The following is a 21109-nucleotide window of genomic DNA, read 5'->3' as shown; positions in this document are numbered from 1 at the left end:
TAATCCTTCAGATGAAAGGTTACTGAAACCAGGCATGAAGAGACAGGCTGGAATGTAATGTCAATGAAGGCTATAATGTTGTGCATGTGCACACAAAAAACAGAAAAAAACAGCCAACATATTTTTGTATAAGTTTACCAACTACAGTTCGCATATAGAGGAAGCTCTCAGAAGATAATACATTTCATATGTACATTAATAATCAATAAATAAAAACACCACAGATTATAATTTATGATAGTCTATTCTATTATAAGCAATATTTTGCTGATCAATATGAACAGAATTATTGCTCATCCGTCACCTGACAGAGGTCCCTCTATTCCTCATGGTATGACATGTTTTGAAGGGGGTAATGACAAAGACATATGGTGGTGGTCACAGTGGTTGAAACGTTAATTTATGAGTTTGATTCATATGTACCTCAGAGAATTTACCTGGAGCCCAAGAGAAGCCATTTGAGTAGTGCATCTTGTTTTCCTATACAAAAATTGCCATAAGTAAAATCTTCCAACTTACAAAAATAGAATATTGAACATTACATTGACGTTACAAATAGCTCAACTTTGGGCCACAATATTAACGTTTCAAAGAAATTCAAGTTACCAAGGAACACCCTATAAAAGCCATTTCTTCAGCATCATGACATATAATTTCCATATCAATTCATAAAAAACAATTTATCCCAAGAAATTAAACAAAACCATTGCTCATGATTTCCTTGGCAAATATTTAGTTGACAATGGCAGTTTTGAAGCTTTCTGGAAAATGTATGCAATACATAGAATGTTATCATGACCTACACGATGCAATGTGGTGTAGTAGTATTTGTGCAATGAAGCACCAAATGGTCAGTGTTACAATTGCTATGACATTTACAACATTGACATTTATGTTATGTTATACTTGTGTATGAAGTCCTTTGTGGCTCAATTAGTAACATTATGTGACTCATTCTGTAAAATTCAGATATGTAAATCATGTACATTCCCTTTCACACACATTATTTGGTACATAGAGGTGATACTCCAAGTCTCTTGGACTCAGATGGGTCATTGTAGGACTGGACGTCTGGGCTGTCGTTCATAACCAGACAGCCAATAGGCTACACAGATCTACAGAGACATCTGTATAAAGACTACAAATCAACTGAACACATGATATTTCCATAAATGTAATTATCACTTAGATCAAAAAAAGGTGTCATTTCAGATTTCTGGAGTTGTACTTTGTGAAATGTGCCAAAACTCTTAACACATCCTTACCTTGCATATCTATAGGCTGAGTGGTTAACATAGGAGCATCTTACCTCATTAAAATGTACCTTCCGTGCCATTACCCACCCAAGTAAAGAGAGTATGAGGAGAGAGGTATAGGTAAACAAAGGAAGAAAAGACAGTGACAGTCTCTATTGTACATATGGGTGGGTAGACTGTCAGGGAAGGGTGATCAGAAGGGAAGATCAGGTGACACAAATTTCATTGGCCCAAACTTGGGGGCTTGCTGTCATAGGGAACACACATTTGGGATGCTGCCGCTTCTGCCACCTGCTGCTCCATCTCTCCCTGCTCCTCCACCACCCCTTGGTCCAGCCAACTCAGTTGCTCCAGACCCGGCTGGGTAGAGAAAGTATTTTCCAGAACCTTCAAGAGCCGCTGGACCTATGGCACAGAGAGATGGGAGAAAGATCAAACTATGAGATGGAAATCCAGAGAAGCAAGTTAAGGGAAAGAGAGTATGTTTTTTTCATTGTGAGAATGCTTCTGTAATGGTGACATCATTGCTTGGAATAACACAAATGAAAGTCAAGAGGGAAGCGGTATTGAAAGTTTGGTCCCTATTACAGAATAATGAAGGAAACATGGATCGGCGCCTGACCTCAGAGAAGTCTCCGTTCTCGGCGGACTCTATTGTATTCTGGGTGATGTAGTTCCTGAGGACGTATTGTGGGTTGGTGCCGTTCATCACTTTCACCCTCTCCTCCTGCAGTGCCTGGACGGCCCTTTGGCCCTCAACCAGACGCTTGCTGCACCAGTCACAACACAGAGCTGGATGACTCAGAAAAAAAATATATATGACTAAAAACACCTCTAGTGCAAACACTAGACCAAACCTGCTCTTTTCCATGCCTTTAATTCCTCATGCTATATTTCTAGAGCAGGTGAGTGCTAGGGATATACACACTGGTGGTAGAGGGGTGAGTAAGTCACCTAGTGTCAAACACAGAGTATGAGAAAGAGGTAAGTATGTAACTAAGACTACATAACTTATTTCTGACCTGTAGGAGGTGACCCAGTTCTCTCTGTGCTTGGCCTCGACCTCCAGCAGCTCCTTCGAGCCACACCCAGCTTCATGGTCACCGTCCTCCGCTCCGAGACCATCTGGAACCGGGACGGGTTGCTCTGGGCCAAATGCAGTACCATGGTCAACTCACTGAACGGCGAGTGGTGTCTCTTAATGCAAAAAGTCAATCAAATTTGATTGCAAAACATTTTCTTTTAGAAGGGAGAAGCAGAGAGGAAGGAAAAATATTGTAAAAAGAGGCAGAGAGTAAAGAGAGACAACGCATTTGGAAAAATTTTAGCAAAATTATTAAATAATACAAAACAGAAATAAACACTTATCTCCCTCACTAGCTTTAAGCACCAACTGTCAGAGCAGCTCACAGATTACTGCACCTGTACATAGCCCACCTATAATTTAGCCCTATCAACTACCTCTTTCCCAACTGTATTTAATTTATTTATTTATTTTGCTCCTTTGCACCCCATTATTTTTATTTCTACTTTGCACATTCTTCCATTGCAAAACTACCATTCCAGTGTTTTACTTGCTATATTGTATTTACCTTGCCACCAAGGCCTTTTTTTGCCTTTACCTCCCTTCTCACCTCATTTGCTCACATTGTATATAGACTTGTTTATACTTTATTATTGACTGTATGTTTGTTTTACTCCATGTGTAACTCTGTGTTGTTGTATCTGTCGAACTGCTTTGCTTTATCTTGGCCAGGTCGCAATTGTAAATGAGAACTTGTTCTCAACTTGCCTACCTGGTTAAATAAAGGTAAAATAAAAAAATAAATAAATAAATAAGTACTCAGACCCTTTGCTATGAGACTCAAAATTGAGCTTGTGTGCATCCTGTTTCCATTGATCATCCTTCAGGTGTTTCTACAACTTGATTTGAGTCCACCTGTGGTAAATTCAATTGATTGGACATGATTTGGAAAGGCACACACCTGTTAATATAAGGTCCAACAGTTGACAGCGCATGTCAGAGCAAAAACCAAGCCATGAGTGTTTGTGGTACCAAACTTGGCTTAACTCTAACCATTAGGCTACCTGCTGACCATTACCTGGATTTCTACAGAAATTGGTCAAAAAATGTGATCTGATCTTCCTCTAAGTCATAACAATAGAGACAGTGTGCTTAAACTAATAACACACAAATTGTATTTTTCTTGTCTATTTTGAATACATCATTTAAACATTCCCAGTGTAGGTTGGGAAACATACGCGAACCCCTAGGCTAATGACTGCTCCAAAAGCTAATTGGAGTCAGGGGTCAGCTAACCTGGAGTCCAATCAATGAGACGAGATTGGAGATGTTGGTTAGAGCTGCCCTGCAATATAAAAAAAACACAATGTGAGTTTGCTATTCACATGAAGCATTGCCTGATGAGAACCATGCCTCAAACAAAAGATATCTCCGAAGACCTAAGATTAAGAATTGTTGACTTGCATAAAGCTGGAAAGGGTTACAAAAGTATCTCTAAAAGCCTTGATGTTCATCAGTCCACAGTAAGACAAATTGTCTATAAATTGAGAAAGTTCAGCATTGTTGCTACTCTCCCTAGCAGTGTCCGTCATGCAAAGATAAGTGCAAGAGCACAGCGCAGAATGCTCAATGAGGTTAAGAAAAAATCCTAGTGTCAGCTAAAGACTTACAGAAATATCTGGAACATGCTAACGGCTCTGTTGACGAGTCTACGATATGCAAAACACTAAACAAGAATGTTGTTCATGGGAGGACACCATGAAAGAAGCCACTGCTGTCCAAAAAAACATTGCTGCACATCTGAAGTTCGCAAAAGAGCACCTGGATGTTTCACAGCGCTACTGTCAAAAAATATTCTGTGGAAGGATTAAAGTTGAGTTGTTAGGAAGGCACACACAACACTATGTGTGGAGAACAAAAAGGCACAGCACACCAACATCAAAACCTCATCCCAACTGTAAAGTACTGTGGAGGGAGCATCATGGTTGGGCTGCTTTGCTGCCTCAGTGCCTGGACAACTTGCTATCGTCAATGGAAAAATTAATTTCCGTGTTTATCAAGACATTTTGCAGGAGAATCAGTCAATTGAAGCTCAACAGAAGTTGGGTGATGCAACAAGACAACAACCCAAAACACATAGTAAATCAACAACAGAATGGCTTCAACAGAAGAAAATACTCCTTCTGGAGTGGCCCAGTCAGAGTCCTGACCTCAACAGAAAAAACTGTTGCGTAGCAACTCACTGCTTTCCTGAAGACAAACAATGTATACGAAATGCTTCAGTCTGGATTTAGACCCCATCATAGCACTGAGACTGCACTTGTGAAGGTGGTAAATGACCTTTTAATGGCGTCAGACCGAGGCTCTGCATCTGTCCTCGTGCTCCTAGACCTTAGTGTTGCTTTTGATACCGTCGATTGACCGTCTACACGGACAAGATCTGGCCTGGTTTAGATCTTATTTGTCGGAAAGATATCAGTTTGTCTCTGTGGATGGTTTGTTCTCTGACAAATCAACTGTAAATTTCGGTGTTCCTCAAGGTTCCGTTTTAGAACCACTATTGTTTTCACTATATATTTTACCTCTTGGGGAGATCATTCGAAAACATAATGTTAACTTTCACTGCTATGCGGATGACACATAGCTGTACATTTCGAAGAAACATGGTGAAGCCCCAAAATTGCCCTCGCTGGAAGCCTGTGTTTCAGACATAAGGAAGTGGATGGCTGCAAACGTTCTACTTTTAAACTCGGACAAAACAGAGATGCTTGTTCTAGGTCCCAAGAAACAAAGAGATCTTCTGTTAAATCTGACAATTAATCTTGATGGTTGTACAGTCGTCTCAAATAAAACTGAAGGACATCGGCGTTACTCTGGACCCTGATCTCTCTTTTGACAATCATATCAAGACTGTTTCAAAGACAGCTTTTTTCCATCTACGTAACATTGCAAAAACCAGACATTTTCTGTCGAAAAATTAATCCATGCTTTTGTCACTTCTAGGTTAGACAACTGCAATGCTCTACTTTCCGACAACCCAGATTTAGTGCTAAATACGGCTGCTAGAATCCTGACTAGAACCAAAAAAATGTATCATATTACTCCAGTGCTAGCCTCCCTACACTGGCTTCCTGTTAAGGCAAGGGCTGATTTCAAGGTTTTACTGCTAACCTACAAAGCATTACATGGGCTTGCTCCTACCGATCTTTCCGATTTGGTCCTGCCGTACATACTTACACGTACGCTACGGTCACAAGACGCAGAATTTCCCTAGAATTTCTAAGCAAACAGCTGGAGGCAGGGCTTCTCCTATAAAGCTCAATTTTTATTGAATGGTCTGCCTACCCATGTGAGAGACGCAGACTCAGTCTCAACCTTTAAGTCTTTATTGAAGACTCATCTCTTCAGTAGGTCCTATGATTGATTGTAGTCTGGCCCAGGAGTGTGAAGGTGAACAGAAAGGCACTAGAGCAACGAACCGCCCTTGCTGTCTCTGCCTGGCCGGTTCCCCTCTTTCCACTGGGATTCTCTGCCTCTAACCCTATTACAGGGGCTGAGTCACTGGCTTACTGGTGCTCTTCCATGCCGTCCCTAGGAGGGGTGCGTCACTTGAGTGGGTTGAGTTGTGCCGTGGCGGAGATCTTTGTGGGCTATACTCGGCCTTGTCTCAGCCTTGACAACCCCTCTTTTTACGCTACCACTACTCTCTGTTCATCATATATGCATAGTCACTTTAACCATACCCACATGTACATACTACCTCAATAAGCCTGACTAACCGGTGTCTGTATATAGCCTTCCTACTGTTATTTTCAAATGTCTTTTTAATGTTGTTTTATTTCTTTACTTACCTACACATACACTTTTTATTCCTCAGCACTATTGGTTAGAGCCTGTAAGTAAGCATTTCACTGTAAGGTCTACACTTGTTGTATTTGGCGCACGTGACAAATAAACTTTGATTTGATTTGAGTTGGTGGTTGAAGATATCCCTCTAGTGGTGTGGGGGCTGTGCTTTGGCAAAATGTGTGGGGTTATATCCTGCCTGTTTGGGCCTGTCTAGGGGTATCATCAGATGGGGCCACATTGTCTCCTAACCCCTCCTGTCTCAGCCTCCAGTATTTATGCTGCAGTAGTTTGTGTGTCGGGGGGCTAGAGTCAGTCTGTTATATCTGGAGTATTTCTCCTGTCTTATCCGGTGTCCTGTGTGAATTTAAGTATGCTCTCTCTCTCTCTCTGAGGACCTGAGCCCTAGGACCATGCCTCAGGACTACCTGGCATGATGACTCCTTGCTGTCCCCAGTCCACCTGGCCGTGCTGCTGCTCCAGTTTAAACTGTTCTGCCTGCGGCTATGGAACCCTGACCTGTTCACCGGACGTGCTACCTGTCCCAGACCTGTGTTTTCAACTCTCTAGAGACAGCAGGAGCAGTAGAGATACTCTCAATGATCAGCTATGAAAATCAGCTATGAAAAGCCAACTGACATTTACTCCTGAGGTGCTGACCTGTTGTACCCTCGACAACTACTGTGATTATTATTATTTGACCATGCTGGTCATTTATGAACATTTGAACATCTTGGCCATGTTCTGTTATAATCTCCACCCGGCACAGCCAGAAGAGGACTGGCCACCCCTCATAGCCTGGTTCCTCTAGGTTTCTTCCTAGGTTCTGGCCTTTCTAGGGAATTTTTCCTAGCCACCGTGCTTATACACCTGCATTGCTTGCTGTTTGGGGTTTTAGGCTGGGTTTCTGTACAGCACTTTGAGATATCAGCTGATGTAAGAAGGGCTATATAAATACATTTGAACCCGATTGAGATGCTGTGGCATGACCTCGAGAGTGGTTCACACCAGACATCCTAAAAATATTGCTGAACTGAAACAGTTTGTAAAGAGGAATGGTCCAAAATTCCTCCCGACCGTTGTGCAGGTCTGATGCGCAACTACAGAAGACATTGAGGTTATTGCTGCCAAAGGAGAGTCAACCAGTTATTAAATCTAAGGGTTCACATATTTTTCCCACGCTGCACTGTGAATGTTTACACGGTGTGTTCAATAAAGACATGGAAACATATAATTGTTTGTGTTATTAGTTTAAGCAGACTGTGTGTCTATTGTTGTGACTTAGAAGATCAGATCAAATTTTATGACCAATTTCTGCAGAAACCCAGGTAATTCCTTCCAAAGGGTTCACATACTTTTTCTTGCCACTGTATATACTGTATTCTATCCTATATTTATATATTAATTCCTTTACTTTAGATTTGTATTTTGTTATGAAATTGTTAGATATTACTGCATTGTTGGAGCCAGAAACACAAGCATTTTGCTACATCCGCAACAACATCTGCTAAACACCTGTATGTGACAAATTTGATTTGAGTATGTAGTGAGTCTCTCTCCCTACCTGTGTTGATCACTGAGCTCCTGCAGACCATGCACAACATCTCATCCTCTGGCTCTTCCTTCCTCAGCAGGCCCAGCTTCCTCCTCATGTTGCCCAGGTAGAAGGTGTTGTAGAGGGGCAGGTACTCATCCAGGACAGCCTCTGCCCGGCCTGGGGCAGCTCTGGGTCCAAGGCCTCGGCCAGACAAGCCAGGTTCCAGCGGCAGGCTGGGCCTGATAAGTGTAGCAGCCTGAGTTGTCTGAGGCATTGCAGATGAAATCAGGATCAAACCTGCAGACAAGCGAGAGGAGGAAATAGACAGCGTAAAGCCAGATCCTTGTTGAAATAATGTGGATCTAAGATGAAATTGTAGACAGTATGTCAGGTACTGTAAATTACTGTACCTGTCCATGAAGCCGTAGTCTAGTGTGAGCCCCAGGATGCTCATGTTGTCTGTGTTGAGGACTCCATGGCAGAAGCCCACACACTGCCACTGGGCCACCAATACGCAGCATCACCTACCACCAAAACATGGACGCACACAGAGATGGGTCAGACTGGACGAGAAGAGTTGATTTGGGTCTACTGATTTCAGTCATATCATGCATAGGCGCTGGGTTAGGCAAAAATATTTGGGGATCGTATGCTGTGCTTTTGATTATCTTCATGAGGGATGTGAATGTGCATAACAATGCATAGTTAATCGCTAAACAATAGCATCTTACATGTTATTACTTTGTTAATACCATTTAGCATTAAAGAAGATAATGAATTAATAGCAGTGTGTGTGCGCTAAGGAAGTCACACTCTCACTGTATTAAGACTTCCTGTCACAGCAGGGATGAACAGGATAAGAGGATAGATAGCAGTGTCCTTGGCTCCACAACAAAAAGGTAAAGGATAGAGAGAGCTCCAATGTAGGCCTAGAGTCCGCTTTGATACAAAGTAGTTTCACTGTCAAAAAGGATAGCCATATTCCTTCAAAAATCATATCAGAGCATTATTATACTCCGTATGAATGATTGATGCTTCACTGAATCTAGTGTCCATGATTACCTCTCTGAAGAATGACACATTCCTCTCCACTCTGTCTGTGTGGTTCTGCTGGATCTCTGGGTAGAAGCTCTATATGACATAATCCATCATCTGACCTCTGATCTCATCGTGGCCGTAGCTGGGGCCCTGCCAGCTTGTGTTCTCATCAGCCACCTTAAAGATCTCAAAGGACCCGAACCTGCACACAATGATCAGAGTGACACATTTCCATATTGTTCATGTAATTTTGTCAACTGGGAATCTCTCTACCAACACTTTGTTTTTAAACCTAATGCAGTGACCAAGGGATAGGATGTATTGGTAACCTGATTAAGGTGGGTGCGATGCGGAGGGCAACAGAGCACCTCTCTTTAGTGGGGTACCTTCTGTAGTACACGTCTCGTACCACATTGCTGTCACCAGTGACCCTGCCCTGGTAGTGGGCACCCCCAGATCGAACACCGCCTCACTGCACAGAAACTCTCCTTATGGCCGTCAGCTTGTCTGGGAATGAGAGAATTAATTATACAAATGTGTATTCATAATTCCATAGACTGTGCTTCCAGAATGTGCACTGCATATGAAAAAACAAACAATATATAGGCCAAAAAACACAATGCTAGCCAAAAACTGAGAAAACAGATTTCATTAGGTAAATAGTAAACAAAAAAACATCATCTGTCTAGTCATGCAATACTGTGTAAACTTCCCGACCAGGAGTAGGGAGTCAGACCAGCTCCCTTGACCTGAATCTCCCACCAGACACTGGGGTTCTCCCGGAGCAGCACTGGCCTCTAGTCAGCTGGAGCTTTAACTTCACCCAGATAGCAGGCTGCCCCGTCCCTCAGCTGTCCGGCGAACGAGCCGAACTGGTGACCGCAGTAGCAGTGCGCGGCAGGCTCGGACCCTGGCATTACTTTGGAGCCGCTCAGTTACTCTGGACCAAGGGGGCCGTTCAGAACCTTCGCGGCGTTCATTAGAGACTGCCACGAACCGATGCATGACCACTGGCTTCGGCTTTACTCGGGAGAAACAGGCTCCTTCCAGCCTTCGCGGACCAGGCTCTTCTGATGTATCCAACAGAAGTTTCTTGAGTGCGACATTGTCAAACTCGAGGCGCTCGAGCGATGAACGACTGACCGCCAGACCCATGCCGTCCATCCTGACAGTGGATAAGTATAACAACGAAGACAATACCAGAGCGAAGAAAACTACACGGTGTCAGACGAAGTTTACAAGCAGCCATCAAACTAAAGGCCAAATATCTGTTTGTTTAAAGTCACCAGAGACGTCATTCACCATTTCATATCAAGACACGTCGCTGTCCGAGTCAGTTGTCGCAACACTGCACTACGGATATTTGTCTAAAATATTGTGCTACTCTAGTATTGGTCCTACGGGAAACTAAGACGGATGGCAGCAAAGAAATAATAAAAAAAGATGGAATACTTTTTATTTATATACATTTTTATTTAAAAGTTGTATAGTTCAATACAGAATGTAGGCTTCAATATTTGGCTTGTTTGCAATGATAGAGTGAGGATGGGAATACAGATTGTCATTCATACACACCTTTTTCTCTTGTCAACATACAAACACAAAACAAAACTACATCAATACTGACAGAATGATGCAGGTGATATAGGACAGCTGCATGGCCCTATTCCACCATACACATCAGAAACTACAGTAGGTTGGGAAACATATAGATATCAAGTTATCGTTGTAAATGACCCAACTATTTTCTGACAGTGGTTTCCTTATTGGCTCAGAGTAAACTCAAACTGTAGTCCTAAATACACCCGCTGAGATGATCGATTGAGCTACAGCGGTAGGCAAATTTTCCAATATATTTTCATTACAAATTCTAAATACATTTTAAGGGGCAATGACTGAGATATGTAAATGCAACATGGCATTATCTCTCAAAAGTACATCTATCAGATAAACATTTCATTTTGAGGGAAACAGAATCTACAACTATTTGTCTGAGGGTGTCACCCAACCTGGTCCTATCCAGCAGACCCAGACATACAGTATGAACAGACTGAGATAGGGAGACACAAAACAATAAAACAATAAGAGGACAGTGAGAAATGAACAAGCCACAGCTGCAGCAGAGGCAGGCAATCTACAGGTCCAAGGCAGAATAAGGCGATAGCAGAATAAGGCGTTAACCCCAACCAACCCTTCCCAGCTCTCATCGAAAATAATCCCCAACATTCCCCATTCATTCCTAGGGATTAGGGAACAATCTGGCAATCGGCTGTACTAAAATCATGCATGCCGTAGAAGCATGTAGTCTGAAATGTCAGATGTTCCCGTACAAAGAGAGAGTTAATTGATGGCTTGTCGTACAAAGTGCATATTTTCTGATCATGTCCAGTATCTACCACAATCACACAGAAAGTGGCAGTTTGTTTTACAACATACATGTTGAAGGTGCCTCATTGCAAGTACAGTCAAATATACAAAATGCCCCCATTTAAAATACATTGCTTGCTTTGACACAATTTTACTCCACCCTCCTCTGCATATTTATCTTTTTTTTTTTTAAATCCCACATTAGCCCTCTGTTAAATTAAGTGTTATAAGTGTGGTGGTCATGGTATTTTACCCTTCCAACTCCAACTCCAACCAATACAAAACAGACAACTGATCTTCCAGCATGTAGCATTCTTTGAAAAAACAAATATGCAATTCAAAATACCAGTACATATTTGAGATGGGCATTGCCTTATACAGTACAGGTATTTATAACACACGTCGAAGCATTAGGTTGTACCGTCTATCAATCAGTATGGTTGGTTGTGTGTAACAACAACCAGCACAGATCAGTTTGCCTTGAGGAACAGTATATTGTGTGACCAGGAGAAGTAGTCACTATAACACCAGACATAGCCTAGTCCCTGGGCTGACTTTCCTCATGAGCGATGGAGGAACTTAGGTGTCCATGTTGTGATAGCGCAACTACAATTTGTTACTAAAACCTTCTGTTTCTTGGCTGGGGAGAGAACTTTCCCCAAAACCCCCACTGTGGTGGTAAACTACAGTGTAGTCAGTTACATACATTATTTGGTAATATTTGTACTTTTTTACTTTAAAAATTGAGTTAATTTGTTAAATTCCTTACTAGCCATGAGTGGGAATCTGTACCCAAAAATATAATAAAATGCTAGATTTAAACATGGTCATTGTTAAAGCCTAGATGGTCCCATGGAGGTCCTGGATCCAGGATTAAAGAGACTGTACGAGAATGAAAAGTCATTAGTGTGGCGGTAGCTCTATGCTTCAACTATTGGTGTCCATAACAGCGCATTTGGAAAGAGTTCAGACCCTTTGACCTTTTCCACATTTTGTTACGTTACAGCCTTATTCTAAAATGGATTAAATTTAAAAAATGTCCTCAATCTACACACAATACCCCATAATGACAAAGCAAAAACCAGTTTAGACATTTTTGCAAATGTATTAAAATTGTAAAACTAAAGTACATTATTTAGTATTCAGACCCTTTGCTATGAGACTCTAAATTCAGCTCAGGTACATTCTGTTTTCATGAAGCATCCTTGAGCTGTTTCTACAACTTGATTGGAGTGCACCGGTGTTAAATTCAATTGATTGGACATGATTTGGAAAGGCACACACCTGTTGATAAGGTCCCACAGTTAACAATGCATGTCAGAACAAAAACCAAGCCATGAGGTCAAAAGGAATTGTCCAGAGCTTCGAGACAGGATTGTGTCAAGGCACAGATCTGGGGAAGGGTACCAAAACATTTAGGCAGCAGCGACAGGGTAGCCTAGTGGTTAGAGTGTTGGACTAGTAACCGAAAGGTTGCAAGTTCAAATCCCCGAGCTGACAAGGTGTCGTTCTGCCCCCGAACAGGCAGTTAACCCACTAGGCCGTCACTGACTTGGTAAAATAAAAATTGAAGAACACAGTGGCCATCATTCTTAAAATGGAAGAAGTTTGGAACCACCAAGACTCTTCCTAGAGCTGGCCGCCGGGCCAAACTGAGCAATCGGGGACGTGACCATAGCCCTTCCTCTACCAAACAGGCCTGTATGGTAGAGTGGCCAGACGGAAGTCAATCCTTAGTAAAAGGCACATGACGCTTGGGAGTTTGCCAAAAGGCACCTAAAGAATCACAGACCATGAGAAACAAGATTCTCTGGTCTGATTAAACCAAGAATTAAGTATTTGGCCTGAATGCAAGTGTCACATCTGGAAGAAACCTGGCACCATCCCTACGGTGAAGCATGGGGGTGGCAGCATCATGCGGTGGGGATTTTTTTCCAGTGGCAAACAAACATCTCTGGAGAGACCTGAAAATAGCTGAGCAGCAACGCTCCCCATCCAACATGACAGAGCTTGAGAGGATCTGCAGAGAATGGGAGGAACTCCCCAAATACAGGTGTGTCAAGCTTGTAGTGTCATACCGGCTGTAATCGCTGCTTCAACAAAGTACTGAGTAAAGGGTCTGAATAATCAAATAAATGTGATAATGTCAAAACTGTTTTTGCTTTGTCATTATGGGGTACTGTGTGTAGATTGAGGGGGGAAACAATTTAATCCACTTTAGAATAAGGCTGTAATGTAACAAAATGTGTGTGTGTGTGTGGGGGGGGGGGGGGGATCAAGGGGTCTGAATACTTTCCGAACGTACTGTATGTATGAACAGTTGAAGTCGGAAGTTTACACACTTAGGTTGGAGTTATTAAAACTGTTTTTTCAACAACTCCACAAATTTCTTGTTAACAAACTATAGATTTGGCAAGTCGGTTAGGACATCTACTTTGTGCATGACACAAGTAATTTTTCCAACAATTGTTTACAGACAGATTATTTCACTGTATCACAATTCCGGTGGGTGAGAAGTTTACATACACTAAGTTGACTGTGCCTTAAAACATCTAGGAAAATTCTAGTAAATGATGCCATGGCTTTAGAAGCTTCTGATAGGCTAATTGACACCATTTGAGTCAATTGGAGGTGTACCTGTAGATGTATTTCAAGGCCTACCTTCAAACTCAGTGCCTCATTGCTTGACATGGGAAAATCAAAAGAAATTAGCCAAGACCTCAGAAAAGAAAATTGTAGACCTCCACAAGTCTGGTTCATTCTTGGGAGCAATTTCCAGACACCTGAAGGTACCACGTTCATCTGTACAAACAATAGTACACAAGTATAAACACCATGAGACCAAGCAGCCGTCAGACCGCTCAGGAAGGAGATGCGTTCTGTCTCCTAGAGATGAACGTACTTTGGTGCGAAAAGCGCAAATCAATCCCAGAACAACAGCAAAGGACCTTGTGAAGATGCTGGAGGAAACGGGTACAAAAGTATCTATATCCACAGTAAAACGTGTCTTATATCGCCATATCCTGAAAGGCCGCTCAGCAAGGAGAAGCCACTGCTCCAAAACCACCATTAAAAAGCCAGACTACGGTTTGCAACTGCACATGGGGACAAAGATTGTACTTTTTTGAGAAATGTCTCTGGTCTGATGAAACAAAAATAGAACTGTTTGGCCATAATGACCATCGTTATGTTTGGAGGAAAAATGGGGAGGCTTGCAAGCCAAAGAACAGCATCCCAACCGTGAAGCACGGGGGTGACAGTATCATGTTGTGGGGGTGCTTTGCTGCAGGAGGGACTGGTGCACTTCACAAAATAGATGGCTTCATGAGGATGGAAAATGATGTGGGTATATTGAAGCAACATCTCAAGACATCAGTCAGGAAGTTAAAGCTTGGTCGCAAATGGGTCTTCCAAATGGACAATGACCCCAAGCATACTTCTAAAGTTGTGGCAAAATGGCTTAAGGACAACAAAGTCAAGGTATTGGAGTGGCCATCACAAAGTCCTGACCTCAATCCTATAGAAAATGTGTGGTCAAAACTGAAAAAGCATGTGTGAGCAAGGAGGCCTACAAACCTGACTCAGTTGCACCTGCTCTGTCAGGAGGAATGGGCCAAAATCAACCCAATTTATTTTGGGAAGCTTGTGGAAGTCTACCTGAAAACATTTGACCCAAGTTAAACAATTTAAAGGCAATGCTACCAAATACTAATTGAGTGTATGTAAACTTCTGACCCACTGGGAATGTGATGAAAGAAATAAAAGCAGAAATAAATCATTCTCAACTATTATTCTGACATTTCACATTCTTAAAATAAAGTGGTGATCCTAACTGACCTAAGACAGGGCATTTTTACTAGGATTAAATGTCAGGAATTGTGAAAAACTGAGTTTAAATGTATTTGGCTAACGTGTATGTCAACATCCGACTTCAACTGTGTGTGTGTGTGTATATATATATATATATATATATATATATATACTTAAGCAATAAGGCCTGAGGATGTGTGGTACATGGCCAATACTCCACGGCTAAGGGCTGTTAAGTGCAACGAGGCGGCCATATACCCCAAACCCGAGGTGCCTTACTGCTATTATAAAACTGGTTATCAATGTAATTAGAGAAGTAAAAACAAATGTTTTGTAATACCCATGGTATACGATCTGATATACCACAGCTGTCAGCATTCAGGGCTCGAACCACCCAGTTTATTTTGATATATAATGACTTGGGCCAATAATATCAACTTCAAAGACCATATGCACCAAAATCTCAAATTTCAATGTAACATTAATTGGAATGTGGGGGATAGCAGATGTAATATAAATGGAAAAACATTTGTAAATCTTACAAAAATCCTTCTTTTGCCATTTCTTTTTTTAAATATACAAAAATAAAATAAGGGTACTGTCATGGTTTCTTAGGCAGTACTGTTCTGTGTTCCACAGGGACATGGAGGAGAGGAAGGAAGGAAACGAGAGGGAGGGCGGCTCAAGCCCTCGGACCCCTTACGTCCATGTCAGTTCATAGGGTAGGAGGTGAATGTTGACCTCTAACCCCTCCTATCAATAAGGCAATTGGTGGTAGATGCATTGTTTTCGTATTAGAGGGGATCGTTCATGTCACAGGTATAGGAGAGGGGTCACGCCGCTGCTGGGGGCAGTGGTCGCAGGTTGTCCAGTAGTGATTGGACAGCGGGTAGGGAAAGAAGAGCCCTCCCCATGCCCCCTCCTGCACGGTAGCAGGCGTATCCCAGTACTCCCATCACCCCAGCCTTCAGCACCGTGCGCAACATCCAGCCAAAACGAGATGGAGGCGCAACACTGACAGTCACACAGAAAAGCAAAAGAAAGAGGGTCAATATTAACTCATAAAAGTTAGAAGATAGTTAGCAGAAATACAATGATCCTATTGCTCTATAATATAAGTAGTAATAACTTGGTCTAGACTGCTAAGAAAGATACACACACCTCATGATCTCCTGAATGTTGAGATCCTTCTCCCAGTTCCTTTCGATGCCAGGGACATGGCCCATCCCCACCACTCCCACCACCACAGCAGGCACTTCTGTTACAAGAAACAAAGCGAATTTATCCAGCTGAAATGGCATCCATGTTCCCAAAAAACATTGGTCTGTAACAGTCCATCTATTATGCATAGATACATTAGGAGTTGAGGATAAACTTAATTGGCATCTTAGGCAGTGTGCAAAACACAGACACAATAACCCAGCTCGTCCATCTTTCAGAGTAAGGGTCCAATCAAACTGCTGACGGAAAACTATGCCAGAAAGTAAGCCTTTTCATTGATTTAATTGCAATCTTGCGGAGACTACAACCAATGATATGGTAGTGTTTTACCCACGAGCAGTGTGAACAGACTAATGGAGAAACTTGTCTGTGGACTTCCTCAGGTGAAAAGTGAAACAGGCAGATGCTGCGATACTCACTCTGGGCATTGGGGGGCGCCTCCACACAGCGTGCGGCCTGGCGGAGCGTGTGTGTGAGGTAGATGTCTCGCTCAGCTACAATGGTCTGGTGGAGAGCAGGGAACTCGCCGATCATCTCTAGCATCGTCTGCTCCAGCAGGTCCTTCTGTTTGCACTTCTCAACGTCCTCCTTACTGACACACAACAACAACAAACATATTGCAATAACAAAAGCATTGCACCAACTGGGTTTAACCAAGTCCCCAAATTAATTCCCAATAGCTTGCCATCATTTGTATTCAGGTAAATAAATTAAGCCCTATATAAATTAAATCTATTATTAAATTGGATATTACTAAATACAGTACCACCCTAATAATATTTCTGCTCTAATATTACTACATACTAACCAAAGGAAATACTGAGAGGAAGTGTATAGCGGAGTAAGCTGTGGACTTAACCTAGACACTAGAGAGGAGTAACTGTCAGGTTATTGTACCTGATGGGGTCTGACAGGAAGCACAGGCCCCAGGCCAGTCTGGCTTTCTGCCACAGACTGAGAGCAGCGATGGCCCGTTTGAATGTCACCGGGATAGGCCGGTCCCCCAGGTGGAACTTGCAGAAGGGCACTCGGCCCGCCTGGGTGGAGAGAAGAGAGAGGGAGGGTCTTTGCATAAAACGTTACTAATACTGTACCTAGTGGGTAACAGGTAAGAGGGTGTTAAGTTCAGTATGTTATGCTGTGTGAGATAAGAACATTAGTGTGTATTTGAATGTATTTGTGACCTTGACCTGACACCTTGTGCGAGAACAAACCTGTGACCCTTATCAAGATGAACTATTTTTAGTGAGTGCGTGAATGTCTCACCTGTTTGAAGGCCTCCCTAAACTCCCCTCCAGGAGCCATGCCCAGCTGCTCTGTGATGTGAGCCGACACTTTGAGCAGCAGGATCTGCATCAGGCCAGACATCACTCCATTCTGTGAGGACATAATAAAGAGGGGGAAGGACAGATAGGAGAAAGCTGTATGTAGTTCTGTCTTTGAGCTGTTCTTGTCTAATGATGTTCTATATTATGTCATTCTGTATTATGTTTCATGTTTTGTGTGGACCCCAGGAAGAGGTTACAACAGCTAATAGGGGATCCTAATAAAATACCAAATACCAATACCAAAGAGACAAAACGGTGAACTGTAAGTTATCATCCAATCTATCCTCTCTTCTAGCAGAGCAATTAAAACATATACAAGCTCAGATCTCAATATCTTGTTCTATGCTAACAGATAATAGATAACTGAGCATGGAAAGGGGTCCTTTCATTACTCATCCCCCTGGTCTTGGAATTCCCTCCAAGCCAACCTAAAAGTCTAGGACCTGGTGTTCATGGATGAGTTCAAAGGACAAATAGATGAACAGGTTGTTGAGACACGTAGTTGTTTCCATTTGTCACCCGATGTCACTAGTTTGCGTTGCCTCATGTAAGGAAGCATGCTGTGTTACTTCACACGCGAATGCCTGCACGTACGCACACACACCCACTGTTTGTTTGCTGTTGTATTTGTGCTGTTGCCAGTGTCTTCTGTCTGCGTTGTCCATTTTGTCTCACATTGAGGTGTTTAAAAAAAAATCCTAGCCCCCCCCCATAGGAGGCATTTCACTTCTTGTCAGGCCATAATTGTAAATAAGAATTTGTTCTTAATTGACTTGCCTGGTTAAATACAATAGCACTGCCGTTTTGTTATTTCAACAAAACTGATTCTATAGGGCACATACTGTTAACATGTTCAATATTTATTTTATTTTTATTTAACCAGGTAGGCCAGTTGAGAACAAGTTCTCATTTACAACTGCGACCTCGCCAAATTAAAGCAAAGCACTGCGCACAGAGTTACACATGGGATAAAACAAACGCACAGTCACAATAACACAATAGAAAAATCTATATACAGTGTGTGTGTGTTCACACACTGTATACAGTGTGTGAAAATGTAGTAAGATTAGGGAGGTAAGGCTATAAATAGGCCATAGTGGCAAAATAATTACAATTTAGCAATTAACACTGGAGTGAGAGCGCAGAAGATGAATGTGCAAGTATAGATAATGGGGTGCAAAGGATCAAACAAATTAATAACAATATGGGGATGAGGTAGTTGGGTGGGCTATTTATGGATGGGCTGCGTACAGGTGCAATGATCGGTAAGCTGCTCTGACAGCTGATGCTTAAAGTTAGTGAGGGAGATAGAAGTCTCCAGCTTCAGTGATGTTTGCAATTCGTTCCTGTCATTGGCAGCAGAGAACTGGAAGGAAATGCGGCCAAAGGAGGAGTTGGCTTTCGGGATGACCAGTGAAATATACCTGCTGGAGCACGTGCTACGGGTGGGTGCTGCTATGGTGACCAGTGACCTGAGATAAGGCAGGCATTTACCTAGCAAAGACTTATAGATGACCTGGAGCCAGTGGGTTTGGCAACTAATATGTAGCGAGGGCCAGCCAACGAGAGCATACAGGTCGCAGTGTTGGGTAGTATATGGGGCTTTGGTGACAAAACGGACAGCACTGTGATAGCAAATTGGAGGCTATTTTGTAAGTGATATCGCCGAAGTCAAGGTTCGGTAGGATAGTCAGTTTTACGAGGGTATGTTTGGCAGCATGAGTGAAGGAGGCTTTGTTGCGAAATAGGAAGCCGATACTATATTTAAACTATATTTATAGAAACCAAGGCTGTTGTGTCTGCCGATAAGAATGTGGTGATTGACAGAGTCGAAAGCGTTGGCCAGTTCGATAAAGATGGCTGCACAGAATAGTCTTTTATTGATGGCGTTTATATCGTTTAGGACCTTGAGCGTGGCTGAGGTGCACCCATGACCCGCTCGGAAACCAGATTGCATAGCGGAGAAGGTGGGATTCGAAATGGTCGGTGATCTGTTTGTTAACTTGGCTTTTGAAGACTTTAGAAAGGCAGGTTAGGATAGATATACGTCTGTAACAGTTTGGGTCCACTAGCAAGCGTTGAAATTCTCGATTATCGTAGATGTATTGGTGGTGATACATCTTTTTTCTTTTTTTTTTACTCATTTCAGGGCAAAAAAAAGCCAAACTGCCCCCCCCCCCCATAGTCGTACCTGTTTGATGGCCTGCTGGACCTTGTCCAGATTAATGTCTTTTGCCTCCTTCAGCAGTGTCTTTTCATCCATCTTCAGCATGGACACCCTGTACTGGCACAGCTCCACCACCACCACGTCTGGCTGCACTGCACGGATCGTCTGCGGGAGGGGAAGAGATGGGGGAGAAGGCAAACAAAGGGGACAGGGGAGAAAGGGGGAGGAGAGAGTGGGAGGATGAGGAGAGGAGGAAAACAGGGAAAGGGGGTAGAAGGAGAGGACAGGAAGGGGACAAAGGGGAGCAAGGGCGGTAAGAGAGAGAAAGCCAAAGGTAGAAGTACAAGACTGACAATAGCATGGATTTTGCCTGAGGGAACAAAACAAACAGGAGTCCAGGAAACCAAGACATGTAAGGGGGATGTCATAGTAATTTGTTCTTAACTTACTTGACTGGTTGAAAAAAGGTTAAATAGATAGTTCTGATTGGCAGATTTCAAAATACTTTTTATTCAATCATCTCTGAAGGACAATCATTTAGAAAATGTATGAATCCCATGAATTTGAACGAACTCAAGAGGCCATTCCAGGAGATACCTATGACAATCATTTAAGGCCGGTTTCCCAGACACAGATTCTGTCTAATTCAAAAATGTACTTGAATGGAGATTCCTCATTCGGCATACTTTTTTAGGAAGGCCAGACAAAATTGATTCACTATTTAACACAGGGGTGTCAAAGTCAAATGGACGGAGGGCCAAATAAAAAAATCAGCTACAAGACGAGGGCCGGACTGTTCGAATGTTCATTGAAAATTTTTTAAATGACGCATATAGTCTAGTGAACCTAATTGAACCTACTGAAAACCTAACAAATATATTACAATATGATCAGATAAATAAAGCAATATTTTCTTATGGCTCTGTCAGTAATCTTTAATTTTCAACAGACACAAAAGACAAATTTCCTTTATATAAATATCCCCATAACATGAACATTAAATGAAAGAAACCGGTATTCAAGGCACCATCAGTAGACTATATTTTCTATTTTAGCAAAAGTGGGCTAAATTTACTTCAAAGAAAAAACAATAATAGCAATTTTCTATCATCCACTCAACTGAAATATTTTTAAAATATAATTGGATTGAAATACAAAAAAATAAAGTGCAAAAATCTATTAATCAAAAACAACACTTTGTTTAAGGAGAAGTAACATGCAGTGAAAACAAATATTAAATTTTAACTTTTAAACTTGAACTGAGTAAAAACTCTAAATATGTGATTGCACAGTAATGTTCACTTGTTTGAGGTTGAGGGTGATACTTGGTGGTGTCCCATCTTTTCCACAAGTTCATCAATGTTCGGGGTAAGGCTCTGAGCTGAAGAAATCCTCAGAATTGAGTGGAGGTGTTCAGCAGTAAGTCGACTTCTGTGTGATGTTTTGTTCAGGTTCATCAAAGAAAACAGTTGTTCACACAGGTATGTGCTGCCAAACATAGACAACGTTTGAGCA

The 21109-nt window shown here is 42.1% G+C and overlaps 2 protein-coding genes and 1 pseudogene across 5 annotated transcripts in view; all 3 read right to left on the bottom strand.

The window, feature by feature from the left end:
• Positions 1–1318: 1318 nt before the first annotated feature.
• On the bottom strand, positions 1319–9115 carry LOC110532298 (protein adenylyltransferase SelO-1, mitochondrial). Its single transcript, XM_090184369.1, is given in 11 exon segments — positions 1319–1492; positions 1494–1661; positions 1879–2026; positions 2279–2345; positions 2348–2453; positions 7596–7846; positions 7849–7896; positions 7899–7960; positions 8074–8185; positions 8821–8903; positions 9111–9115. Coding segments are annotated over 11 exon segments (1080 nt in total). The 3' UTR covers positions 1319–1462.
• A 157-nt stretch (positions 9116–9272) lies between these two features.
• Positions 9273–9950, bottom strand: LOC149985509 (protein adenylyltransferase SelO-1, mitochondrial pseudogene; annotated as a pseudogene).
• A 5257-nt stretch (positions 9951–15207) lies between these two features.
• Positions 15208–21109, bottom strand: part of trabd (TraB domain containing) — a 12066-nt gene continuing 6164 nt past the window's right edge. For all 4 annotated transcript variants that reach the window (XM_021601361.3, XM_021601368.3, XM_021601374.3 and 1 more), the window contains exons 5-10: positions 19619–19759; positions 17366–17476; positions 16997–17136; positions 16519–16691; positions 16040–16136; positions 15208–15892 (exon numbers count right to left, since the gene is read on the bottom strand). In XM_021601361.3, coding sequence (XP_021457036.3) covers positions 15712–15892; positions 16040–16136; positions 16519–16691; positions 16997–17136; positions 17366–17476; positions 19619–19759 — 843 coding nt within the window. In that variant the 3' untranslated portion in view covers positions 15208–15711. The remainder of the gene's footprint in view (positions 15893–16039; positions 16137–16518; positions 16692–16996; positions 17137–17365; positions 17477–19618; positions 19760–21109) is intronic.

Source organism: Oncorhynchus mykiss, chromosome 1 (genome assembly GCF_057628025.1).
Source record: "Oncorhynchus mykiss isolate SJ-2025 chromosome 1, ASM5762802v1, whole genome shotgun sequence".
NCBI lineage: Eukaryota > Metazoa > Chordata > Actinopteri > Salmoniformes > Salmonidae > Oncorhynchus > Oncorhynchus mykiss.
This window is presented reverse-complemented; position numbering and strand designations above follow the sequence as displayed.